The sequence below is a fragment of the Vanellus vanellus genome, assembly GCF_965231255.1.
Source record: "Vanellus vanellus genome assembly, chromosome: 2".
NCBI lineage: Eukaryota > Metazoa > Chordata > Aves > Charadriiformes > Charadriidae > Vanellus > Vanellus vanellus.
In genome coordinates this window covers 147,985,585-148,012,701 of record NC_138906.1, presented here as the reverse complement: position 1 = coordinate 148,012,701, position 27,117 = coordinate 147,985,585, and the positions used below count along the sequence as shown (strand labels likewise).

The window sequence follows — 27,117 nt, the reverse complement described above, 5'->3', positions numbered from 1 at the left end:
AGCTGTGATAACTGCTACTGAAATAGACAACCCCTCTCTATACACCCTAAAAGGAAGCTGTCATGTTCCCTGTATGGTAGAAAGAATGCTGCCAACAGAAAAAACACCCTCAAAACCCCACGAGCATCTAATAGTACAGTATTTGAAGCCATAAAGTAGTCTCAAGCTTCAACCAATTGAAAAAAAAGAACAAAGAATTATCACAACCCCCCAGATCAGCCTAGCTTGTTAGCATCCCAGGTTACTCCCATCTTCCCAATAATCGTCTCGTATCTTTTCTTTAGAGTCATGAAGATATAAACACAAAAGAACATTTATACATCGGTTTGGTGGCCAAACAACATACTTGAACATTTCTGCACAAAGCAAAAGAAATACCTGCATCTCTTAAGAGTATTTGTGCTGAAGCCAATTGCATTCCTGTACCACTGCATGCAGGATGCAGCATTGGTTTTAAGACTTAATACATTGCTTCAGTTTAAACACAAGTATCTACAGCTATAAGTGGTACAAGAAAGTGACACATTTGCACAGGCATGTTTATTTTTTCCTGTGTTTACAGTGCTTCGATTGTAAGTTTAAACCATTCAGAAAGCACGATTCCATACCAATTTTACATACTTTACATCACAGTTCAACAACATTAACACAATTGTATCTACTAAATCAAACGAACAAAATGGCCATGAACATTTACACTATTCTTCTGTAAACAAGTTGTTTTTTTTATAAACAATGGTAAATGGAATTAACACAGACCACCATATGAAAGAGGAATGAGCTTTTCCTTAAATAAATCACTCTGTTTATAAATACTTCAATTCTCTCAATATACATTTACAGACATCATTGATTAAAAGCAGATTACCTACACTGTTCTTTAAAAAGAAAATGTCTAGAGATGGACCACTGTGTATTAAATTCACCTAACATAAGAAGCAAGCATATGATTAGTAGAGTGTTAAAAGTATCACTGTACTTCATCCTCACTTCTGTTTGTTTACACCAACACTGAGAAGATTGTCATGTTAGGGAACTTTTACTTGAATTCCAGCAAATTACAATCAATCTTGTAGTACACATATGGGTAGTACTCCTGCTGACTGAGGTTTAAGCCTGGAATATCCACAGTTGCCTGCAAATAAAGTTTTGAAACCAGTTATACTCTTACAATTCAGACTCCTATTCAGAAGTTGAAACATTCGTATGTTTCAGAAGCAAACAGGTCAGGCAAGACCTCAAGCTTAATTTTTTACTTTCAACTGACCATTTAAGCAACAAAGTTAGAACTTGGATAAATGAATAATAGTATTTTTCAAAATGAAATACAAGTGCTTTTTCAAAACCTAAGTAGCTTTGCATCAATAATTCACATCTGTTGCTATAGTAAACACACCGCCATTAAGTGGAAGGAAAAGTACTGCAATTTTTACTACTTCTAAACATAACCAGTTTATGAAAAGAATGTTATAGGGTGCTGAACGATCCAGGAAGTTACATGAAGTCCGGCATCTTCAATTTTCACCTTAATTGTCTCACAAACCCCTTCCCCCAAAAGGCCTGGAAATACTTTGGAAAAACAAGGAAGATGACTTTTAATCTTTTTTAATTCAGCCAAATTCATTGTGTGGTCTATCTTTAGTTAATCTTGAACTACAGAAAGCACTGCTTTTCAATACAAAGTAAATTAGTAGAACAAGCCTCCTAGCAAATCAGTTTTAAATATGGAAGTGAGACCTCTACAGATGGAAAGGATAACTCCATCCTGACATCAATTCAGCCTCCTTCAGCAAAGAAGGAAAACTATGTTAACTTAAAAACAAAGACAGCAACGCAACCAAAAAAAAAAAAAGTTGTTTCAGTATTAAGGCCACTGTTACTGTAGACTGTGGATAATTTACATATTCCTTCTGGGCTCAAAAAAAGATACGAAATGTGTTCAAGTTCCTTCAGCCTAGTTTCAGATCAAAGTTGACTTTGAATTCTTTGAGGATAGGAATATGTATGCAGCCTGCAAGATATCTTTCCATCAGCAGCAGGAATGAATGCAGTAAGAAGTTACACGAGACTTTTATACCAGACAACTCATCAAATGCATTGGTTGCAACTTTGAATACCGTCTGCTTTGCAAAAACGTAAAACAGAAGTGGTATTTTTATAAGGAGACATAATTTTCTGTACTGTGAGAGAATGCTGGAGAATATGGACAGGTGTAGCTTTTTATCAAACAAAAAAGGTCTGTTGGCTTTAAACAGACTAAGCCTAATATTGAAGGGGAGTAGCAGCTACAAGAAATACTTACATCAATGATAGCTGCTGCACTGCTGTCAAGGTGTTTGTATAAGTCATACAAAACCTCCCTCAGTTTCTTCATTGTTTTCTTATTAGGCTGAAGCAGCATTGCCTGGAAGTTAACTGGCAAACCATACCTGAGGAAGTCAAGCAGAAAACTATGAAAATGCTGAAATAAGCCTTCTTTTATCTTTCAAAGCAGAATTTTATTTTGAGACAGAATGCTATTGCTGAAGGGGAAATCCTGCTCATTTTCATTTTTGCAAGACCATCCTGTTTCTACAATTCATAAGGCATCCATAAAGTAGAACTTCTTTCTTCAAGTTTAAAATAACAAAACAGAAGTCTAAATACTGTTAAAACCATTTTAAATCCTTGAGTACTTAGCACAATTCTCCAAGTTACCTGAGGCCTCGGACTAAGTCTTGAACATTCCAGCTAGTTTACTTGCAAGACTTTGCTTATGCCACTAGGTGGAGAATCTAGCCTCTACCCAATCCTCCTTTCTAGATGTGTGGAAACATTTGCTAATATTCAAATGAAGTTCGTTCTTACTCAAGTTTGTCTTCAAAATAAGCCCATAGTAGATATGAAACAGACTGGAATGCAAGTCAATGTGATTTTTTTTCTCTTCCGGCCGTCTCCTTTATGACGACTTATCAAAAAGGCTAAGAAAAACCTTTCCATTTTCTGACTAAGGTAGAAGTCTTTTCAACTCTTAAAAAAAATCCAGGTCCTTCCTCCTGCAGAACTACAGCTGTTCTTAAGTCAACTTAGTCACTATACTTCTGGATAGGTACGAAGAAAAAAGCAGATAAATTTTATAGTTAGAATATTGAATGTTTTCATACTGAAAAGTTTAGACTACAAAATTATTAGAAAGGCACGTTTTAAAGAAAAAACATACATTTCAAGATGCCAAGCTATATTACTCAAAGCCTGAATATTTTTTATTCTGAACTATTCAAATTTCTGACTTAAATAGGTGACATAGTAAGCTCTTTTTACAAGCAGCTCATAAAGCAAGCTAAGAATCAGCAGAAATGACTTGCTGCAACTTACAGAGTACCTGTAATTGCTAAAGCACTGGTGGAAAGACTATCCAAGGGGCAAGACACACAGTTATCTACCTCAAATATTCCACAACTGGCAACAAGAGCTACTGCCATCAGCTGTTCTTGTTTCCTCTTTCTGAGGAGAGTGGCATTCACACACCTCAGTCTGGTAAACCCAAGCTAGATGTAAATCCTTACAAAGTCCAGGAAGAAAAGCACTATTCAGGTCTGCCTCATTACCTTAAAACAGATTCAACAAAAACTCGTAGTGCTTTCACATGAATCCACGCAATGAAAGCTTCACTGAAATTAACTTTCAGCCACCGAACCAGAGGCCCCTGTGAAAGGGAAAAGGGCAAAAAATTGATGTTGTTCAAACTTCAGAAAAAGATTCAGCCCATTAAGCATGTTTGAGCAGATACTCAACATCTATATCACTACAATAAAGAGAACTTAAAGGCAGAGTTTATTATGGACATAATGGCTCAAGAGTGTTTTGATACTAAGTAAAGAGAAATTTAACAAGACTTCTGTTGTCTCTTAAGTACACCATCTCAGCTGCTGTGGGCTAACTATATTAAGCACCACTTCGGTAATACCTGATTATTTAATTCAACTACTTGTCCCTTTTCCAACTTCATGTATTATCAGCTGCAGTGTCAGCACTTGGCTCAACGCAGCGAGGAGCATTTGTGCTACAGAAGACTCGATTACCCCTGAGCAGATTAGCTGGGTGGCAGGCTGACTGTGTCATGTCATCCTTGCAATGCTTACTCAGAATCACAAGTTCATTAAATCGTTACGTAGCAACAACAAGTCTTAGATGTCTCATGTTTCTATAATGACTAGTTTATACAGACTTACAAACTGTTTCTTCTTGTCAGTTGACAGTCTGTTCATTTCTTCTTTATCTGCTTTCATCTCTTCTTCATTATACTGGAAGTCACGGACCATAAATCTGCATTTGGAAGTGAATAAAATCAAAAGTAGCTATCTATAGATCCTTCAAAGCATGCAAGGCAGAACACACTCAAAATAAGCCTTACTTATATTCTCTGGCTTTATGCTTGAAGTCATCCACTGCCTTCCTGAACAAGGTGACGTTACAAAGGTAACTGTCTTGATCCTCAAAGAGTACACTACACAGAAAAAAAGTGTCAGAGTTAGTAAAGTACAAGTCACCACACACCTGACATAACAGTAGCTTAAGTTGTACTTTATCACTACTAGGCAAGAACATAAACATAGATAATCACACAGGATTAGATCCCAAATTAAACACGTTATACAGAAAGTAACTGAAACTTTAGCAACTGTTCTTATTACTCCCTTTGTAAAGGACAGAGGTTTCCATTTCACACTCAGACTTCACCACTCAGAAATACTTCACACATCTGGATATTTGTTCAAGTTAAAATCATTTTACAGAAAAAGGAACTAAAGTTTGTTTTATACTGAAAAGTTTAGACCACAGAATTTTTAGAAATGTGCGTTTTAAAGAAAAAGGAAATGGATTTAAAATAGAAAAGGACACAAATTAAAAAGACATAGGGTGGTAAGAAAAAGTGTTTCTTAGACTGTAAAGACAACCCCTAGACTTACTATTCAAGACAATACTCCTTATTTTGAGACTTCAGCTTAGGAAAAAAGCTTGAAGAAATTTATACTGTTCCTTAGTGTCATACTGTCTTAAATACAAGCTTTATCCAACAGTTTAACAAGTCACCTCTTCTTAAGCTACCCCTAGATCATGGTTTCCCAGTAATTAAGTAAGAATCATTAGCAGATCTCTCACCAGGCTTAAGTTGATCCAACTCAAACATGAAGTTACCCAGAGCAAGTTCAGATTTTATAATTGGCACAATGCTGATAATATCAGATCTGGCTAATTAAACCTGACCCTGTCAGTTAAAATTAACAACACAGCAATGCATTGTGCTCCATGTTGACTTTATTTTCAACATGGTTACAAGATTGCTAAAGTGGCTTAACAGTATTATCAAATCCTGGCCTCAGTCCTGCCTATCACAGACATCAAGCTCAGGCTTAGTACCAAAGCCCTTTGCTAGCCCGTAAGAGACAAGTTACTTTTCTTCGCACAGAAGAAAACCATCTACACTTGCAGTTCTTCAATCTTGAGCAGGTTTCAAAGGGTATATATAATTTGTTTTAAGTCATCTGAATAGAGGCATAAAGCTTACTGGCTGGCTAGCTAGCTAGTATTTGTTGCTAAACCCCATCATGCACTAGCCTGAAGCTGAATGTACCTGACCTGAACTAGGCTAACTTTTCAATTATTTTACTCATTCCACAATAATTAGTTTGATAACTTTGTTAACACTAGAGTTAGGGATCCTTTGAGTTTTTCCTCAATACAACATAATAGAGCTTAATCAGATAAAGCTATAGAACTAGATATTTTAAGAAGTTTTTGACCAATCTTTAACATTCAAAGTCACTACAGATAAAGAACACTTATAACACATGCAAATATGAGATTTAGCATTTAACAACTTACTTGCTGGAACGTGGTACAACCATCTCTGCTAGTGTTTCATATTGCTTAACCCAGTCATTATAATTTAACCTAGAGAATACACAGGTTATGGTTAGACTGTTAGTATTGTAGTAAGAAATCTTACATTAAGGAATCATATTTTTCAGAAAAATGTTAAAAGTGTTTAACCATCACATCTTCCAACCCAGGTGCAGGTTGTCAGAAATACAAGACATAAGGGACAGTCCTCATGCTTTTAAGATTATTGCTAACTAACTATAATTATAGCAAAAGTAACATTTTATTTTCAGTCTTTATGTAAGTTTACAGATGTAAAATTTTGAAATCAAAGAACTAAGAAATTAAATTAGTCATCATTAAGTTCAGATCCCAGGGGACCAAACGGACTTAACTGTCGAGGTTTATCAGAAACTCCTTATGTAGCTCTGCTCTTCTGAGTTACTAATAGGAATACTTTTTCCACAATTACAAATGGGTTCCCCAGATTCCTGCATTTGCCTGAAGGACCACTGAGAATTTTGGAAGCCCTGCTTTTCTGTAGGTGGTCATGGTGAAGAGGTTCCACCCTTTCAACACCAAAGCCAAATCAAAGGTAAAAGAAAAATAACAGTCAAGATATTCTAACCACCTCTTTTCTGCTAAAGCCACTGTAAAACTCCTTTGCCTTCACCAGAGTTTTACATGTGATAGAGACTATTGCTTCATGCAATAAACAGCCTACTGGCTTTACAAGTTAGAAGCTCTCTTTTTCCCAGCTCCAGAAAGACAGTCTTGTGCCGTTTTGTCATTTTACAAGAGTCTTAGGGACATCTGTATCACCACTTTCCTTGGCCAGGGGAAAAGATGGGTTTTCTGTCATTTAAACATTACAGACAGGAACAACCTATTCCTGGCAAACCTTTGACATGACATAAGCAGTGTTCCTTTTGTAGAGACTTAGATATGTAAAAAAGCAGTGTTCTGCCAATTGGAAAAAGTGCAAAGATGAAAAGAGATCACTTTGCTCACCGAGCAGTGAAAGCCAGCACAGTCCTAACCAGGATAAATCAATCATTAAGCCATCTAGTGTAAAACAAGTCATGTTTTTACTCAGTACTTACTATTTTCATAAGGATACCTTCTGCAATGTGACTAGCCATGGCTAATATTAGATGCGACTGAAGTCAAATCTCCAGTTTCTTAAAGAAATTCATGAGCACTCAGCATTCCTTACGATGAGTTCTCATGAACAACGGAATACAGGTACACAGGCCTGTTTGCCTCTACTAAGCATCCAAAAGTTTGTGTTAGTTCATGCAGGAAAACCCTAAACAAATTCAGATGTTCTTTCTTACAGTATCATAGGGTTGTGGGATCTATTATTTGATTTAAATGTCTTATTTTATTCTGCTCTTAGGACAAACAATAAACTTACTTCGGTACAATCACTAATAACGTGACCAAATATTCTGAATCGAGTACAAAGTCCTCTTTCTTTACAATATCAGCAAGACTTCTGGTTAGCAAGCTTCCCCTGCAGAGAAACAAAATGACAGCCAGAGTAAACACATATTTAGGAACTGAATTTGTCTGAACAAGTTTCCAGTGCTTGATAGTATAACATTTTCAAAAATATATTTTACCTAAGCATTCACTATTAGCAGAGCAACAAAATGCTCTTATACTCATTTTATATCTTACCGTCAAAAATCACTGAAAGTTTTTATCAGCAGCTCCACTTCTGGAGCTATGTCATTTTCATATTCCAAACACCTCACACACTTCAGAAGCCAAGTACCTGTATCTCAACCGTATTTCAGATAATCATCACATGTACACGACAAGACAGCACAATGTCCTTGTTTAATTTATCACCTGCATGTATCCAACAGCTGTCTCTCTGCTGGTGAATTTTGAGGGGAGAAACCCAGAAATATTGATATGCTTAAAGCATGAATTGGAGTGAAGGAAAAGACTTCCTTGTTTAGACAGACACCTAAGCAGCACTGTTACACACCACTTTAACACCAAGATTCTCTCAAAAGCTCCAGCAATTTATACTATTTGAACATGCTTTTGTGTATTTCATACTGCTTATCAATCGCAAGTGAGCTAGTACCAGCAAGTCAGCTGGTAATGAACGTTCTTTTATGAGAGTTGCTATTCAAAATTGATAAACACCTCAAAAACACACTAAGCTTAAAACCTGTATCTCTTCACATGTTACTAGGTTTTCATGGTTAGATAACTTTCCTGTGCTTCATCAGCAAAAAACAATGTGACTTACGCATTCTTTCTTTCCAAATTCTGAAGATTCCCTTTCAGATTATTGTATGCCGAGGCTCTTGCTTTCAGATCGTTGTCAATCTGGTTAACTCCCTTAAAGATAAAAAGAAAAGGAATGGTGTCTAAAGAACTAGAATAGTTTTTAAATGATTTCTTAATTTCAAAGCTTAGATCTGCAACCAAGAACGTAATACAAAAAATATACAAGTTAAAATGTTTATTTCTCTAGTGCTTGAAAAACTTCACTCAAAACTCAGAAAACTCTAAGTTAGAATTCCTTTAAAGAAAAATCAGCCAATAATAAAAGTTATACATCCTCTTCTGGTATCAAATGGACATGCTACTGCACCCAGCTGATCATTACTCCATCACCTTGAGGCTACCACCCTCCAGCTCAGCTGACAGGAGAGATCATTTGAAGTTTACCTTCCTGCTGTGATACAAGCACACTTGTGAACACTGGGTATCATTTCCTCCAGCCGTTACCTCACTTCTCATACTTTTCCCTCATTAGAGTTTCAGAGACAAGAGTGATGGTACAGTTTTACGAGTAGCAAATCAAGACTTAAGTAACCTAAAGCATGACTGCTTTGTATCATCTACAACTTAAGAGGAGACTCTGTTCCACTGTGTTTGCCTACCGCAATTTGCACCTTTCCTTGAGATGAAAAGGCTGCCCAGGGAGGTTGTGGAGTCTCCTTCTCTGGAGACATTCAAAACTCACCTGGACGCCTTCCTGTGCAACCTCATCTAGGTGTTCCTGCTCCGACAGGGGGATTGGACTAGATGATCTTTTGAGGTCCCTTCCAATCCCTAGCATACTGTGATACTGTGAACAGCCTTGGGCACTCATAGATAGAATATCAATTAAATCATCTGCCTGATCTAAATGGTTGATATTCTTTACGGTTCTAAGTATTAACACAATTATTTTGTGATTATCTTCCACTGAATGGAGCTATTTCCCATTCTGTATGTTTGCAAAAGAAAATGCAATAAATTATGTCACCATCTCCCTTCACAAAAGTCATCTTTTATGCTGCTATTTTACATTGGTAGTGGCCTACAACTATAAAGAAAATTCTGTTTTACAGAGACTTTCTTTCTTTAGTAAAAACTTAGGTATTTTGGAATGTCTGAAATTGCACAGGGTCAGCTCCAGGGTAGACTGATAAACAGTACTTCAGACTTGAATCCAATTTATTTCAGACAATAAATATATCTATCTAATCAAGTAGAGGCAGCATTCTATGTCCAATGTCACTGGCAGCCTTCAATACTCTTTCAAACTTTCATATCAAAGTTCCAACTATTTTACCATTTAGACTCAGACTCACATTCGGCTTGCCATTGCTGCTCACGCAAGCCATCTTTCTCAAATGTATTAATTAGAATGATTACCAAAAATGATTCATTCCCAGCTAGGTAACTTGGCAGCAAGTGAAAGAACACAAAACAAATTAAGCAATTAGTAGGTCTTAAACATCCGATCTTACTCCTATCAGCATACCCTATACAAGGAAGTATTTTAAAAATCAATACACTTAGTTGGATAACTGAAAGAACGTGGTACAGTATTGGTCTGACATCTTACTGCAGCCTACTCCCTCCACCCCTGCTTCCTCACTATGGTACGTAGGTACAAGCGTATAAAAATTCCCAGGGACAAGTATCTTAACACAGCCAAGGGACACTGTCTTTATTTGGACTCAGGCCATTGACAAAACATTTCGTTTGCATACAACACTTCAGCTTGTGGATCCAGATACGATTTTATTTCCACAAAATAAATCTCTCTCAAACTACGTCACTTAGGTATAGAGTGATGTTGTTTGTGGTAACACGTAAGTTCACTTGTCTGTAGAAGGAAAGAGTCATTAAAAGCCTGAACATTCTGGCAGTTTCATTTGGCAACACGCTAACAGCTTGCACCTTTACAGATACAGCAAAATAGTCTGAAAATAAGACAATCTACTTCTTAAACAGATGAGTATTTAAGGTTATTTAAATTCTTTGACTGATGTATCCTTTAGCAAAGCATGTGGAACAGTTAGTAGGCATCACAAAGCATACATCTTCATGAAAACTTTTTTTATACTACAAGAAATGAAAGCGATTTTTATACTATAAGAAATGGCACTTTTTTTCAGCTAGAAGACAGCATTAGAGGAAAAAAATAATCAGAAGCTATTCATCTAGTACCTTTGTGCATTTGGACTTTTTCCCAGACCAACAACCTTCCCCTCTGCCTTTTCCAAGGATCAAAACTTGTTCAACAACTTCCTAACTATGCATTGTTTAATGACAAAAAGCAAAAACCATTGATACCAAACACCGCCTTTCTGAACCAGTTCCATTCATCATTTCCTAACGGTCAATACTCTAATTGTTCTCATTTGTAAAGTCAGTAGCCTTTTAAAAGATGACAGCTTAGACAAAAGCCTGTTACTGCTGCACTGACTGGAGTTTACTGTAAACAAGAACCAGCTTTGCTTCCTATTAAAATGTTAGAGAATGAAGAACCCCAAACCTCAATGTCACAGCAGGGCTCTTGGAAAATATACTTGTGTAAAACTGCCAAATGAAGCAACATACAAACTTCCTTTTGGTAGTACAACTGGTGGATAACTCCTGAATGTCATTGCAAAATGAGGCAGACTCATGACACTGCTGAAGAAACTACCAGTCTAACATAGTGGGCCTATTTCTACATGAAGCAAACCCCAAATATTTAAACCACTATCACTTGTAATACATGAGTGTCTTCCTGTACCTATACAGCTGAGCTGCTCTACTTCAGTAGATACCTGGACTGCTGAAAACGTTGAGCTGGGGCACTAAGGTTATCAAGGTTGTCTCCTTGCATAACACTCTTATGACTGCAATTTCAACTACAAAGAATGACTAGATTAAGTGACAGCTCTCACATGGCACATCTTCAAAGTCTTCGGTACTGACACTGGGGTTCACAATATTTCTGAAAGTTAAAAGTTGAAAAAACTTGACAGATAGTTTTAGTAGATTTCCTTTTATTTTAAAGGTTTCCAACACTACTATAATTTTTCCTCAACTGACAAACATGAGTAGTATCTCATGATTTGACAAGCTTTTCAAGTTATTTTAACATCAACATGTCAAGAGGCTTCACAGATTTTAATTAATGTAGCTCTATCAATTTTCCTATAACTTCATGTTAATCGCATGCTAAAGTGAAGATTTTAACTGTGTTAGGGAAAAAAACTACTTAACTTCCTGTGACATTACCTCCTAAGTGTCTCTTCTACAAGAATGTAAGGCAATTTCAATCCTCTTCCTTCTCTTCTCCACTGTATGGACCCACATCTGTGGCTCACAATTGAAAACATTTTTTAAAGTATTTGAAATTAGATTTAATACATCTGAAGCTCTCCTGAAGTCCCTGAAGCTCTCCTTATAGAAGACAGGTACAGCTAAATATGCAGAGAAATGGAAACCTTCAACAGGATGATTCAGGCTGAGCTCCAGCAGACCTGTTTCTCTGCATTTAGTATCCAGTCTAATAACTCAGTGAGGTCCCTAAATTAGATGGAGAAGAATGTAAGCCAGTTATTTAATTTAAAATTCAGGTTCTGGAGTACAATTTTGCTGCAAGTAGGTGATTTAGCTAGCAAACTCCAGGACACAGGATAACAAGTACTGAATCCTCAATAATATTTCAATGAGGGCATATCCCTTTGTGTTCTTTGATACTTTTTCCAACAAACTTAATTGCTACAAAACCAAGTTCTACAGCATGGCAACAGGTAAGTTCCAAAAATTCCAAACTTCAAAACACAGCTGAAGACTTTTTTTCTTGTTTTGTTTTGTTTTCCATTCAGTAACTTTCACTCCTATTTTAAAGTCAAACCAAAGGAAAGGAACTTTTCAAGAATCACTTCCTTGAAAAGACTTGTAGAAACCACTTCACCCTGCCTTATTCTGTTCTCTCTATCCCTCTTTGCCACCAAGTTCCTCTTCTCCCCACTTAAACTTTATGCCAGACATTCTATCACAACTTGGGAGCAACCAAATATTCCAGCATAGCTTATATAAAATCACGCCTATTCATATCACAGACTAATACAAAGAATGTTTACAGCGAGCAGTAATTTTTATGCTTCACCAGAGACCAGTGATAACAAAATATAGCCCTAAAGGATCAAAATGCTTCATAAACTGCTATAAACAGCTGAATGCTTCATTCTGATACCTTCTTCTAAAGAAACAAAAGCTTATGTACTTCAGGAGTGTCAGATATTAAGATTATTTTATATCTCTGATATTTTTAATGTGCAAATCTTAGGTCATAAATAAGTCAGTCTTCCTCCAACAAAACTCCACGCTACCTATGTTTCCCAGGAATAGTTACTGAGTGTAGTTTGTGGAGTAAATTCAAGATGCAGTCATAGCCCCAAAGAAAATATAAAAATTAAAGTGTTTGTTGCATTCTTAGTCAGCAATGTACCACATATTAAGATTTTGTAATCTCTGCAAGAATTTTTAACAAACGGTTTCAGGAAAGAAACTAACATCTAGAGAATCTGCTCTTACAGCAAAACATGAGTTTGCCAGCACTAACTCCCATCCCACCCCAATTATAGTTTCCACATATCCATCACCAAAGACAATCTCTATAGGCACCCAGAGCAGCTGCTCCTTTTTCCCAGGTTATGTATTTTATTGGGACAAATAATTCCAAGAGCTAGTTTGCAGATTACAGAAAACCTCTGCCTCTCTCTTTGAAGAGGAGTAGTGGGGAGCATCTGGCACTTGTCTGATGGCCAATTCAGCCTAAACCATGACAGAAAAAAAAAAAACTAAAAAAGCCAGGAAGATATTAAAGCAAGGGGAGCTTACAGAGAACTCTTTCATTGTTTGAATGCAGTAAGTCACTGCTGAGGACCCCATCTATGCTCACAGCAAGTACAAACAAAATGAAGTCCCCAAAGTGTAAAAAACTTTACCAAGGTAAAGACAGGGTGAAAACCCGTGACAGCACTCAAACAAGCTTTTCTTACTTCTAACACTGAAAGCGTATTTTTTCCCCTCACAACCGAGTGCCATAGCTTTCAGAAGGTAAGTTCCCTGGTTCACTGCTAATAGCCCACAAAGTTTGAGAACGGGAGACAAATGGCGTGCTGGTGATATCATTTGCTGGCTATTTAACTCAGTGATCTCAGGAAACAAAAATCAGCAAATACAGCATGATGGCCTTCAGGGAGCATTCTCCAAATCCTATCCCCATCCTAATATATTTCTTTGGTTACTAAAACACAGACACTGCTACCAAATTCACTCATATCATTATCAGAGTTACATGAAGCTAACAAAAATAGACAAATAGCTTTGAGTACCAAGTTTTCTGCATAAATATATCAAGTTCAAACAGGAAAGTTTTACAAAACAAATTACTTTACCTTTGCAATAATTTCTGAAATATTCTTCAACGATTGCTTGATTGGGTATTTGGCCATATCCCACTGGAACCTTGTTATATAGGTGACCAAATCAACTAAAATTTTAAAGAACAACTTTGTTAAGATAGACAATAAAAAGACTGATGTATTATATTCCATGTAGAATTGCTGTAACAGAAGAGTACTGTAACAGATTGTTTGTGGACCTTCACATGTGTGGACCCTGTAGCTTAAGAAATTTGAAAATAAACAATCAGTTATCTGTGACCTCTGCATTCAGACATTGGTTTCTCCACCTCTGTAGACCCTAAATGATATTTACTACTCAGTCAATGATGGCTGGAGAAACACAGACAAGACCAACTATTTTTTGCTTTGTGTGAAAACCGGGTGGGAAAAGGGAGGGTTATGATGGAAAAAAAAAGAAGGCAAAGATTATGTGGCTCACCTGAACCAACAATTTTGTAAAGCTATCTATGAGACTACTCCAAGCCCCTACCTAAGAATAACTGTCTTAATTAGGACCACTGCACTTGTCTTCATGTTAATCCACTCATATCAGCCTCTCTTTCATCAATACAAGCTGTGTTAAATTTTATTAAATGACTACTGAAAACAAAATACTGATTTAGAGACCAACGCAACTCTTTACTATAATAAAATGGACAAATATTTCCATTGGACAACTAGTTTTATAAAGACGTTCTATCACAATTTGGGAATAACCAAATATTCCAGCATAGTTTATGTAAAATCATGCCTATTCAGATCACAGACTAATACAAAGAATGTTTACAGTGATCGCTAACAGTAATTTTTATTGTTCCACCACAGACCAGCAATGACAAAATGCAGCCCTAAAGGATCAAAAGGCTTCTGTGAGTATTTAACACGTAGATCTAATTTCTTGTCTTTCTGTATCCTGTGATTTGTTTTGGGGCCAGTGATTCATGGAAAAAAAGTACTTCCATGTCTAAACTAGGCTTTCAGACTGTCATACAGAGAAACAACATTCAGTATGTTTCAGGCTCATTGCCTTCCCTTCTATTACTTCTAGGATGCACATATTATGGTTCACACTTTACCTCCATTAGCCAGAAGATTCTCCTGAACTTTATCTTTACTGTCTTCTAGAACATCAGCCATATACTGGGCCACTTTCTTTACAACACTGAAAAATGAAAGATAAAGATATGGAAAAAAAGAATGAAAAGCACTGCCATTTTGAGAAATACCATTCATGAAACTGATTGGAAATTGCCTGGGAAAAGAATTAAGAGATTGGATCAAAAAGGAAGAGTTGATCACTTTATGTACAAGCTTTCCATGAGCACAAATTTGGCTCAGTATCTGAAGGACACCAACTTCACAAATACATGCCAGAACTTTATTTAAATCCTTCTGTAGTGCTGCTACTAATCAGATCTCAACAAGGTGAGGCTACTTCCCTTGCCTCCAGGTAATAAGCATTGACTTCAGGTGTAATCTCACTACACTCCAGTGTTTTCTTGAAGCCTGTGGTACTTTCAAAATGCTAGCCCCTTTCTAAAAACAGGTAGCAAGGTAGAAGTCATCAATAATCCAAACTAAACACACGGCAACTGTGACAACGAAACACCAAAGATAACTGAAGAGCTACGGAGAAACCCCAGCCCTGAGCCCTCATGAGACCTGCCTTCCTCATTAGAAAAGCTATTTTTAATATTACTCACATGTGCCATGCCAAATAGTTTCCTTTTGTATTTAAAAACAACTACTTAACACTTCTCTCTTTGAAACAGAAGATGGCTCCACAGGTTCTGGTTATGTGAAATTTTGTTATATTTGCTCAAAACCACTTTCAAAGGACCATTGGTTTCTTCAAGATGAATATGTTTTGCATTTTAATATTAATGCTGTTTAATCATCTCTGTGGATTAGGAAACAATGTAGTTACCTTCTCAAAGTCCTCTAACTTGCTAAAAGAAGAGTTTTTACTCCATTTCATTATCAGTTCCTGCAGCTGTCAGGCTCATTTCTTAACAGTTCTCCAGGACCTGGCAGCACACAGCACTACTATAGGGAGAGCCGTCCTTCATCAATGCATAATGACCCACTATTCAAGAAGTTCAAATATTGGTTTTTCCATGAAAAGATACTAGGAAAAACAGCAGCTTTGCTTATTTAAATCTTAACTTGCTGACTGCCTATAGAGGATCACTATGAAACCAAAAAAGTTGAAAATAATCCATGCATTGTTAGGACTCACAAACTGTCACATCATTATTCTAGTATTTTACATGCTAGTAAAAATAAAATATTACCCCTCCACAAATGCATCCAGTTTAGCCAGCTCATCTGACAGACCAACCAAAACATCCAGTGTGCCAACCTAGAAGGAAAGATCAAAGCACATTAGCAACTGTATAGAAACATAAAACCAAATTACAACAAAAGCTAAATCTCCTGAACAGGTAGCTTTTCAGAACTACATAAAATACTGTACTCTTAAGATTTCAGACTCATTGTTTTAACAAAGTCACACTGTGTTTCATTTGCTCAAGATACCCCTAAAGCACCACTGTATCAGATATAACTCACTCTAGTTCGGTGCACAGTTTCAGTCCTGCATTCCAGCCACCCACACCGTGTTAAAACAACTTTTACGTTATAAATTGGCTGCATTTCCCCACACGTCACTTGCTTCAGCATTTGATTTACTACTTTAGATCAAATCTGAAATGTCTGTAATCAGGTATCTCAGTGCTGCAGGCAACCAGAACATTGAAAACTTTGAAGATACAAGAGTACTGCAGCAGTCAGCCAACACAAGTATGGACTTTTTGGAGTAATGGAGTACCTAGCTTGTCTAAAAGATTTCATGCTTTCTTCCCCTCTCCTCCAGAAAACACTTTCTTCCCTAATTTTATGTAATAACCTAGATCAATATTTATACCTTTCTGGGGCCAAGGATTACACCATTTTAGACTCTGTTTAATTCAAACATGAAAATTACAGCACAGTAAAATATTCTGTTTAGCTCTTCCATACACAAGTCTCAAATGGGTCAAAGACATCAAAAAGCATAAAAACAGCATAGCTACGCTCAAGTTAACCAGCCAGAGGGTGATTATTTTTAAATAGGTCACATAATATCTGTGTTTCTTTGGTTCTAAGTACTTACACATTTGTTCATTCTGTTCAATGAAAGTAGGAGATAGCTCCAAAGAGGTGACTTCTTATCTCTAATATTTCAGCTACTAGTTTATATCTCTTGCTGAAATATTTTTAGACATAAGTGAATCTTCTGTCTAGTCAAGATGCTGTTAACATTTTTTAGTCTAGCATCTTTGTTCTATCTATTTCACCACTCAACTTTGCATGATTCCTGTTCTCTTTGGCCTTGAAGGAGAAAGAAGCACAACTACTTAACATCACAACCAAATGGCTTTCCACATCCTACCTTTTTCTGAGCTACATGCAGAATAAGGAAGCTAATGTTTTGACTAGTCACTTACAAGCCACAGGACAAGAAGTCTTTAAGCAATAAGGCTGCTGTTCGATGAGATGAAATCACCCTTTTAATGAGTTTTAATGAAAGGAGCTCAGTCCTTAAACAGTTTTACCGGGTTCACAGAAGTCAGGCCATTTCCCATTGTATATAAAGTATACTCAGTTTCTGCCCCTTTCAGGCAGTAGAAACAAACAAAAAAATGTTTATAACCCTAATAGGCCACATCAGTGTTTAGTGATTAGTTTTCTAAATGCCGTAAGCATTGGTAGCATGTTTTTCCTCTTTATTTTGGTAAGCTTTGATGAGCTTTCATTCAGTTACACAATTATTCTTGTTCAAGAAACGTTTGGGTGTCAGGATAGACCTTTTCTTAATGAATACACTGGTTCATAACTTTCCCATACCCCGATAATGGTGTTTAACAAAGAGAAACTGCTTTAAGATTTTGTTTCTCTTTGCCTCTCCCAGTAATAGTTCAAACAGTTTTCTTCCTGTTTTCACTAACACACATCAGCACGTCACACTGGAATGCTCAATCAGAGACAACCACAACTCTAACAGAAGAATGGTACTTTTGGACAGAGAAAAGGTAGCTGCTGTTTGATCAACCCTTGTATTTTAAAAATCGAGCCTTTTCACTGCATCTCAGCCATAAAAGGAGAAGCAGACAATTCAGAACTAAAAAAAAAAAACAACAAACACCAAAAAAAAACAACCAAACAAAAAATACAAAGGAAACCATATCATCTGAATACTCAGATCACAAGTCCATTTTTCCTCTAATTTCTTCTCCAGCTAACTGCTAGCAGTATGAGGTAAAGCCTACTGTCCCTGGAAAAACACAGCTTGCTGTACCTTTAAAATTTAGAGTGAAGAATTTTTAGCTTAGAATTTCAGAAAAAAATATAATTGTTGTCTAAATTACTGTTTAGATCCATACATAATCAAAAGTCAGCTGTTCTTTCTAAAAAGTCTGCAAGTATTCCCCATCTACAGAGTAGTCTAAAGAAACAAAGATGATGCAAAACAAACATACTTCTTAAGACACGACGTGGGGCTTACATACCTTCAAGTCTGGAATATTGAACTTCGAATTAGTAGAAAGGTTGTTATTTTTTGTAGTTGCTGCATGTAGTTTCTCCCATGTCTGTTGACAGGTTTTTTCCCCAGGAGCAGAAATCAGCCAAAACTCAGTCATTTTTGTGTCTTTATCTTGATGCTTTCTGCTTCTGAAGATAGAGGCAAGGTGCTAATAGAAGGGAAGCGGGGTGGGGAAAAAAGAATATCTGCCATTAGTTCAGGATTCAAAGCTTTGCCTGAAGAAAAACATCTCATTCCATGTTACTAAAGTGCAGTTCCAACCTCTGTAAGAGGTTTTACCAAGAGCATCACGTGGTTCCAAATTCATTTTTTCCTATCTTCCAAATCACATTTGCACAGTTGGAAAGTCTTTTTAACTGCCCATCCTGCAAGTTAAAAGTGGGCTGAGTTTGCAACATTAGCATCTTTCAACTGCAATTCCACAGAAGATTATAAGCAAACAATCTAACTGAAAAGAAAGCCAAAAAAAACAGGACCCAAATCGTATTTTCACAGCTGTATGTATCTTCCAGCATCTGTATGGCAGATAACTTTTTCTGAACACATTAAGAGGAAAAAAAAACAAACAAACAAACAAACAAACAAATTTCAACTCTGACGTTATAGCTTTTCCAATCACTTTTCAGATTAGGACAGTGTTTTAAAGTGAGTAAATGCCTAAAAAAAATATTTAAATCCGATAAAACTCAGTTTATTCTTTCAAGCAAAGAAGGTTCTGCCAGCTTAAAATTTCAAGGAAAAAGAGAACACTTTCTAGTCTTGGTATCTCTTGTCACTGCAGACCTACAATAACATTACACATACTGGCATTAGTCAAGAGAGTTCTTGTATAAATACAAATTATGCAGAGCTAGTTTGCAAACGAGCTCAAGAAGTTAAGCGTACATATGTTCTTCTGTCACTAAGAAACAGAACAAACCAGTTGAGAGTTACTGGATTTTTTTAATAAGGGAGTGAAGAACAAAATCAAAGTGTACCTTGTTAGAATGTAAATGTCAAATTTTGATATTTGCAATGTCTCCTGTAGCAGCTCTGAAAGAGTAGAGACTAATCTACATGAGCACAGACTGTAGCACTCTTTTTTTTTTGAGAGAGAATCAAATATTGTATTTGTAAGACTTAAGAAACAGTAGCAAACTTTGCCGAAAACAACAAATACAGGTCCTTCATCTGTGCAATCATTCTATGCTCAACAAATTATCAAGGGTGTTGAAGTTAGAGACGAGCTAAAGAAAGGCCTGCTAGCTGATTCTTTTGCTCAGATATTAAGGAAGCCTGAAGCTGAAGAAAGTTTACCAACCATTAAATTAATATCATGAAGCACATCTTGTCACTGGCGTAACAGCCATTCTCCTTCAATGAAGGGGCCTTGTTTACAACAAGAGATGATGACATTCAGTTATCGAGGCTCTTGATACCGCACATTCCATGACGCCTGACACATCATTATGAGGTAGTAGCACAGCAGTGCTATAATCGTAAATATAGACAATGCCAAGATGGGTATAGTTATTTGAGAATCAGAATATTTACAAGACCAGACACATGTCCAACTCCATACAAGCTTGTTCGCCCGGACCGAGCCCAGTTCTGGCCACTCTCCGGAGCTGGGGCTATGCACCTGCACAGCTGGTTCTATCCAACAGCAGAAAGTCAAGGACCTGGAAGTTATCCATGCTCTCCTCACTGACACTCCTCTCCCTTCTCCCCTAAAAATTTATCAAAGCAGGTCAAAAGGACAACGGATAAGGAGTTCTTTGCTCCTGGAAACAGCATGGGTGAGAAAAGAGGTCCTATCTCTGAGAAGGATGGGTAAAAGCCGGGGTCTACTTCCGCCACCATGCTGTGGCCTTGCCTGTTGGGGGAATGTCCCCGAGAACAGAATCAGAGAGGGGCATGAAACCCATGCCAAGAGCTCCTCAGGCACCACTGGCCCCTCATGCTCAGAAGTGTGTACTGTAACGATCCTTGGTCATACCATACTGATGATTTTGGTATTGGGAGGTATCATGAAAAATTAAAGCAACATCAGTCATCACCAATATAACATTGCATGTTATGGGACTTCTTTCTTTAGGGAAGCACTAAATGGATTACCTTACGTAATGGGTCTCCACAGGAGGTCTACTAATTATCAACAATTTGGAACAAGACAAAATTTCCTCTTATTCAGACTACTCTGATGCATTATCTTCCCTAACACATCAAACTTGGTGAATCCATTCCACATGATGTTTTCCTACACTTCACTGAACTCTGGACCTATAAAAGACACGGCCAAGTTTATAGTAAACTCCACCCACGCAGGGAGACACCATTACAGCTGACACACACACATTCAAAGTGTTTAAACTTTAAATTGTTTTCTGTTTGGATTTGACTAGACTAGGACTAGAAGAGTCTTTGTAATAAATGTTGGATACATAAACAAGTTTAGGTGGCAGCAGCAGCAGCAGCGGGCAAATATTCAAGTAAAAGACAAGAGCCATAACATAGAAATCCAGATTCCTATTCAGTAAGACGGATGGAACATTGCATTCTCAAGTTTTCCACCAAAACATAAATAGCCCCTAAAGAATACATATAAAGGTTCCAGAAACTGCATCATCTAAGGAAACAGTTACATGTTTACAATGACAGTCTCATTCCCTGCATTATAGATTGGGACAATAAGCTCACCATTAAAAATCCAACATCTTTTTTCAGAAAAATAAAAGCACAAAAAAACCCCAAACCACTTTAACAGACCCTTTGCAAAGCATAATTGCTTTTAATAACTAAAGTTTTTCAATCTTTTAGTTTCCAAAGACTAACTGTTCAGACTTCTTAAGAAGTCTACCACGAACAAAACTGGTTACAAACACCTGACAGACATGCAGCAAATCTTTTTTCATGCTTAAAAAACCAATGTACCAGAATACTTCACGATTCCTTAATATCAGAGGCAAAAATGGATTGTTTAACTGAATAACCAAGGTCTTCATCTGCTGTTCAAAGCAAAGAGGCAAAGGTAGAACAGTTGTAGCTCCCAGCAATCGTTAAGCTTGTGGACTTCTCTTCTCTCCCTCCCCCACCATTTTTGTCTGTGTGATAACTTCCATTTCTAGTAGTCATGGGAAGCGAGATGAAACCCCGTTTCAACTACCTACTCAATAGAAGTATTTTCAAAAACATACAAGGAAAAAAAGCTTGGTAAAAGAGTTTTAAACATTTGCTCCTACGGGTTTTTTTTTATGTAAGGAGGGGAATGAATTTGAAATCAGAACTATGCGGAACAATGAACAAGAAGTGGAGAAAGGAGAAGTGCTACAGAATGTTAAGAGAAACGGAAACAGATGCTAGTCAGCCAAAGAACACATACTGACCCACGACAAAATGAAAGCCATGGAATTTAAAGAGAAGGACCACAGAATAAAGCAGGAAATAGCAAGTGTTCAAATCTTCTAAGTACATTGACAGGTATTTTCTAGTAAACCATTATTTTATTCCTTTGATCTGAACAAATAATGGTATATACTCTGCTTTGACATTCACCGCTGTAGTGAATTTATTCTTTCGTTAGGTCAACAGGTATTTTTAAATTGGCAAGCTTTGGCATCTCAGCAGTCTGCAAAAACTACCACCAGTCTTTTTTTGGCCTTAACATTAGAATACCAGTTACAGGGATACTATAATTTATTAGCTACACCTTGCCCTGAAAAGCCTTATCTGTACTTCTGACAGTATTTTAAAACTATACTATTGCAAGTATGTGATCAGCCAAAGATTCTAGTCCATGCAGACTGGGATCTCATTGTGCTAAGCACTGTCTGTATAAGGATACAGACTGCAGATGTTTAAGTGAGGGTTGAAGCACTGTATGTTGAAACTTAAGCTACAGAGGGAAAAACAAACAACAAAAAGAACTTACAACAAGCATGCAGGCAGAAGCAAACCTTGTTTAGCTTTTAGTCTTCTCATATGCCAAGAAAACCCCAAATGCACAGTTCGAATTTTTAAGTACTTGGCTAACAACCTGATGATTAAATTTCTTTTCTTTCTCTACTTTGCTTATAACTGCAACTGAAAGCATTCATTAAAGCTGAGAATCAAAAGCAGAAGCAGGGAGGATAACCCCAACAAAAAGCTGCCAGTCAGCTATCATCTCGCCTTCCTCACTCCCAAAGACAATTAGCTGCATCATTCCAGCCAAATTTTTGGCTATTTTTGCTATTTCAATTGTTTCTGATGTACTCTCATTAAAAGAAATATTCATAAATGGATATCCATGTACATAAATGGAACTATCTTCAACACATAAATCCATCAATTTAAAGACATTCAATACTATAGCACAAGTAGAGTTAATCAAGCTAACACTTTCAGGGCGGTGGGTTTTTTCCTAAACATTGTCCATTCAGTACCCTACCACACTATGATATTAAGTGAGCAGAAATTATAGTCCTAGTTCTGTTGAATACAGGTAAAGCCACCTGGATATTAAGTGAGCAGAAATTATAGTCCTAGTTCTGTTGAATACAGGTAAAGCCACCTGTTAAGGACTGAAACTGCTTCTGAGATACTACTGTAAGCGTTTTCTGGCAAACTTCAGCAAAAAGTATTTGCTACTCAACTGAAAAAAATAATTAAGTCAGGAAAATGAGAAACAAAGTTTATATCAAAGAATCTCTCTATAGACCATGCTGAATCAAAGTTCAAGACTTCCAGGAACAGGTTCTGGACTTCCAACTTTATATACGGCACTAAGCTAGCTACCTTGATACTTACAGTTCCACAGGTCCTGAAAATATTATATTAATACTGATGGACCGAACCACCCATATCTCAAAAAAAAAAAAATTAATCTTGCAATACCAGCAGTGCTTTGACCTATCTTTATCTTGTTCAGTACTTATGAAGAGTGCAAGTTCTCAGTTATAAGGGCTTCATGCTAGAAATTCATTAGAATACACTTCTCATTTTAGATTAAAAAACTGGGCAGCATCCCATTCAGTGTCCCTTAACACCTTCTCATAAGCAAACCTGCAACTTAACTTTGAAATTTAATAGTCTTCCATGTGCTGTTACAAAGAGATTTAAGTAACATAAACACATTGCTAAGATGTTCTGATAGAAATAAACACAACTCATCTATAAAATGCTTGAAATATTTCATCCCTTGAAGGTTTCCTCTGGAGAACCTGTTTTTGAACCCTAACTACCCCAATGTCCAAAGTAAGTTTGATATATTATTTAAAATGTATTTTGCATGACTACCCATCATTTATACTGCCTAATTTCTATGTTACTAGGAAAAATGGATTTCCAAAGAAAAATCTTTCATGCAGTATACTGTATTATAATCTAAGCAATAAAACTGCTAAACAGCTGTTTCGGTGCTGTACCTGGAAACACATATAGCAATGTCAAAACAGAATCTCAGCTAAGACACTGCGCATTGCATTTTTCAAAAACAACAGGGCTAGGGGTAGGGGACAATTGTTTCTTCTTTCCTATTTAGCTTCACAGGAAAGCTCAGTTTACTGACGTGACTTAAAAGCTTCACGATATCCAGCATTAAGTCCCCAAGAGTTATTTCTTTAAGCTCGCCCTCAGAAATCACTTCTGACGCTTGTCGCTTGGCCTTCACTGCCTCCACATTTCATAAACAACGAGAAAGACAGAGCTACGCCCGGGAAGATTTCACAACGGAGAGTTCACATACGCCCCGAGCAGAGGCACCCCGAGGCTGGCACACGGGGCAGGGGGAGTTGGCTTTACCCTCCCCAGAGCCGCTGATCTGGATCACGGGGATTAGATGACAGCTCCCACAACTCGGGCAAGCGGCGGCTGCGGCGGCAGCCACCGGCATAGGCTCCAAGGACCGCGCTTTCACTTCGACCTCCGCAAGATAAAAACCCCATAGCGGCCACCTCACTCCCGGCGCGGGCGCCCGGCAGAGCGGCGGCAGGGCAGCCCCCGGCGCGGCGCCAAGGCCTGTCAGAGCCCCCGAGAGACGCGGCGATACCGCCGGGCCCGGCCGGCGCTGCCCTTCACGCCAGGCCCAGCGCGGCGCGCCGCCGAGGGAGGCCGGAGGGCTGCGCTAGCCGCTCAGGGCGCGTCGCGGCCCGGCTCAGGCCCTCCTCCTTCGCCCCCACTGCGCTCCCCAGGCCCCGACGGCGGCGGCTCCCGACAGCGTTTACCGGTCACTGCTCCATCCCCCGCCGGCAGCCGCCGCGCGCCGCCCGCACACCCGCCAGCAGGTCACGTGAGGCGGCGGGTCAGCTGACGCCGCCGCAGCGCCGGTCACGAGACGGCGGAGCGGCGGGTTGGGCGGGGCGGGGGAGGGAGGGAGCGAGGGAGGGAGGGAGGGAGGGAGGGAGGGAGGTGTGACGCAGCGGCGGCAGTGACTGACAGGTCCACTGGGGGCGGTGGGATCGCGGGTTCGAGACCCGGCCCAGCCGGGCCCGGCGTGGTCATTCCTTTAGTCTTCCCCACGCCACAGCCAGCGCTCGCCCGGGGCACCGCCGGCGACACGGACACCACCAGCCTGCTCGGCGCCGAGCCGAGCTGCCTGCGGCCGCCATGGGCGCCTCAGGGCCCTGCAGGCTCCAGTAGGCACCAGCTCCTTCAGGGCCTGGTCAGCAATGGCCGCCTGAGGGCCTGGCAGGCTCTGGCCGCATCTGATAAATTTGGGCTCGATTTGGGAATTTGTGGGAAAAACACATGTGGATCAGAGCAGCCGCATCCACCATGAGGAAGCTGATGGTGTTAAGAAGGCTCTATATGATTTTGCTCTTGGGGGCAGAGAAGGTTTGACAACGTGTGTGTTTGTTCTTGCCGTGGTGGGCTAATTTTCCTCAGATCAGCTCTTGGAAAGCACACAGCCTTGGAAAATGCAATGGTAGTTCAGTGATCAAAACTATCAGTATATGTGTGCTTAAATGATATTGGTCTGTGGTGCAGGACTTGGGAAAAAGGACAACATGCGTGCAGGTGAAGAGGGGGAAAGACTTAGAAACTTGCAATTTTACTTTGGCAGCAAACCCTATTTTGCTTATCTCGCGCAGTAGTTGCTAAGTGAAAAGTAGCAGGTTGTAAATTGCTGCATTACTAGCAAAGTCAATTCGTTTTATTGTATGAAAATGCTTATCATGTTAATTCACAATATTATCTGGAGAAAGCAGGAACCATATACAAAAAGCAAACTACTTTGTTTTCCTGATTTTGGTGAATCAAACAATTTGTTCCTATTTTTCTTCTTTTTTTTTTCAAGTAGGCATGAGTTAGGGCCATCCTATAGCTGTGGATGGCTACTGGGGAACTGCAGCATGGTGGAGGTACAACTGCAATCACAGTACCAAAAAGGTGACCTCACACAGTCACAGCCGAGCAAAGGATGTGGCTGCATGGCTCTGGGAGCAACCCCACGCCTCTAGTCCAGTGGTCTTCTCCCCCTTCAGTATTTATAGATCTAGCAGCTCCAAACTCTGCTTAGTCAAGTTCTAAGTGTGAATATTGTTGAACAACCCCTAACCTAGTAAGTCTTCTTTCAGCCATTTATTTTGTTCTTCAGCCACCAGAGGCTTCTAAAAATGCTCCCATTACTGAACTGCCCACAGCCATTTATAATGCTCTAGACATGCTCCTACTAGTATGATTTAGTAAGAGACGTTTCTTGTATCACTGTAAAAAAGCATACTCTAAAATAATTCAGTAAAACAGGAACTTACCTGCATCCAAAGTGGGTAAACTTATTTTTAAATACCCACATTACCAACTCCCGCAGGAATAATTTCTTAATGACTGAATTACTATAATTCAATCAGTTTTCAGTGGATATTCTTATAAAACTTTAAAATAGACACATTTTCTCATTATTATTGCAAGCCAGTTCCTCAAAATGTGGCAATATATGCCATATGCCAACACTAACTAGCAAATGCAAGTCATTATCTCTGTTATTTTTGGAACAAGATAAGATTTTTTTTGAGTGATCCATAGCTCCAAGCTATCAGACGGAAACTTGGCATTAACGTCTATAAATAAACAGAGTAGTTAGTGAATGGTACTATAAAATCAGTACTTAACAGAAGAATAGCAAGCATTTCTAACCTGCACGATGACAACGTGCTTGTAAAACCGCAGGAGGGGATTCTGAGAACAAGGACCTATGATCTGCCATTTAAAGTCCACTGCCTAATGTTGTTGGTTTTATGACAATATTTGCCATTTGGTTAATTAAGAGCAACGAGGTACAAAGCAGGCCTGTAGGCAATCTATAACTCTTTACTAGAAAACAAAAAAAGGAAAAAAGAATTAACACAAATTTAATATCGGGATATTAGCACCCTCAGAGTAAATACACAGTAACAGTGAGCTGCAACACAATTTTAAGCAAGCTGTCAGTGAGAAACCCAAGCCAGGTGTGCAGTAATTATAAATGTTGTCATGGAGAATGCTGTAAAGAATAACATTTAAAACCAGAGCTGCTACAATATGAGTGGGTATATGGTAGATTAAACAGATATGTTCACTAATATTTTTATAAACGTACTTGCCTGTAACATTGCTCCATCTGGCCTGGCAGCGATATTTTTATGAAGACTCAGAAGCCTGAAAGAAATAGCATGTACTTTTTTTTTTATGGCTTGAGAAATGTATTTGTTGACATTTCATTTGAGGAGGGGGGAACTGTAGTGGGTCTTTTTGATCTCAATTGTTTTCTCTTGTATTTTTTTAAAATAATTATATTTTTTAAATAATATATTTTTTTAAAATAATTATCTCTTTAAATCATTGCATACAAATCTCATTCTACAACCCAAGTTTATGTCAAAAAAGACCTTGGATCAGCTCCTCACATGTATTCAGCTTTGAATATCTGAATGACTCATTTTTGTTCAGGATAACTCTTATGCACAGGCTAAACACAGACTGACTTGAGTGTTCAGCGGGGTGCACAGAGATATTTGCAGA

At 38.3% G+C, this 27,117-nt stretch overlaps 1 protein-coding gene across 2 annotated transcripts; it reads right to left on the bottom strand.

Annotated features, from left to right (window-relative positions):
• Nucleotides 1–530: 530 nt before the first annotated feature.
• Nucleotides 531–24,385, bottom strand: ATP6V1C1 (ATPase H+ transporting V1 subunit C1). Of its 2 annotated transcripts, none has more exons than XM_082499422.1 (13): nt 24,342–24,385; nt 18,125–18,307; nt 15,869–15,936; nt 14,651–14,736; nt 13,566–13,660; nt 8,132–8,223; nt 7,280–7,378; nt 5,866–5,934; nt 4,394–4,486; nt 4,212–4,305; nt 3,588–3,685; nt 2,303–2,429; nt 531–1,135 (listed from the first exon to the last, which is right to left on the bottom strand). In XM_082499422.1, the coding sequence occupies exons 2-13, from the start codon at nt 18,254–18,256 to the stop codon at nt 1,040–1,042; spliced, it is 1,149 nt and encodes a 382-aa protein (XP_082355548.1). In that variant the 5' UTR covers nt 18,257–18,307; nt 24,342–24,385; the 3' UTR covers nt 531–1,039. The 2 variants fall into 2 exon arrangements, with proteins under 2 accessions (XP_082355548.1, XP_082355547.1); XM_082499421.1 differs by lacking the exon at nt 24,342–24,385 and adding an exon at nt 19,460–19,556.
• Nucleotides 24,386–27,117: the final 2,732 nt, after the last annotated feature.

What these genes read in the sequence shown, in the direction of transcription:
- ATP6V1C1 (XM_082499421.1), bottom strand. An exon ending in TTTCAGAAATTATTGCAAAG is followed by an intron (nt 8,224 to 13,565) that starts GTAAAGTAATTT and finishes TTTATCTTTAAG; the next exon opens with GGAGTTAACCAGATTGACAA. An exon ending in GTGCAGCAGCTATCATTGAT is followed by an intron (nt 1,136 to 2,302) that starts GTAAGTATTTCT and finishes CTTTATTTGCAG; the next exon opens with GCAACTGTGGATATTCCAGG.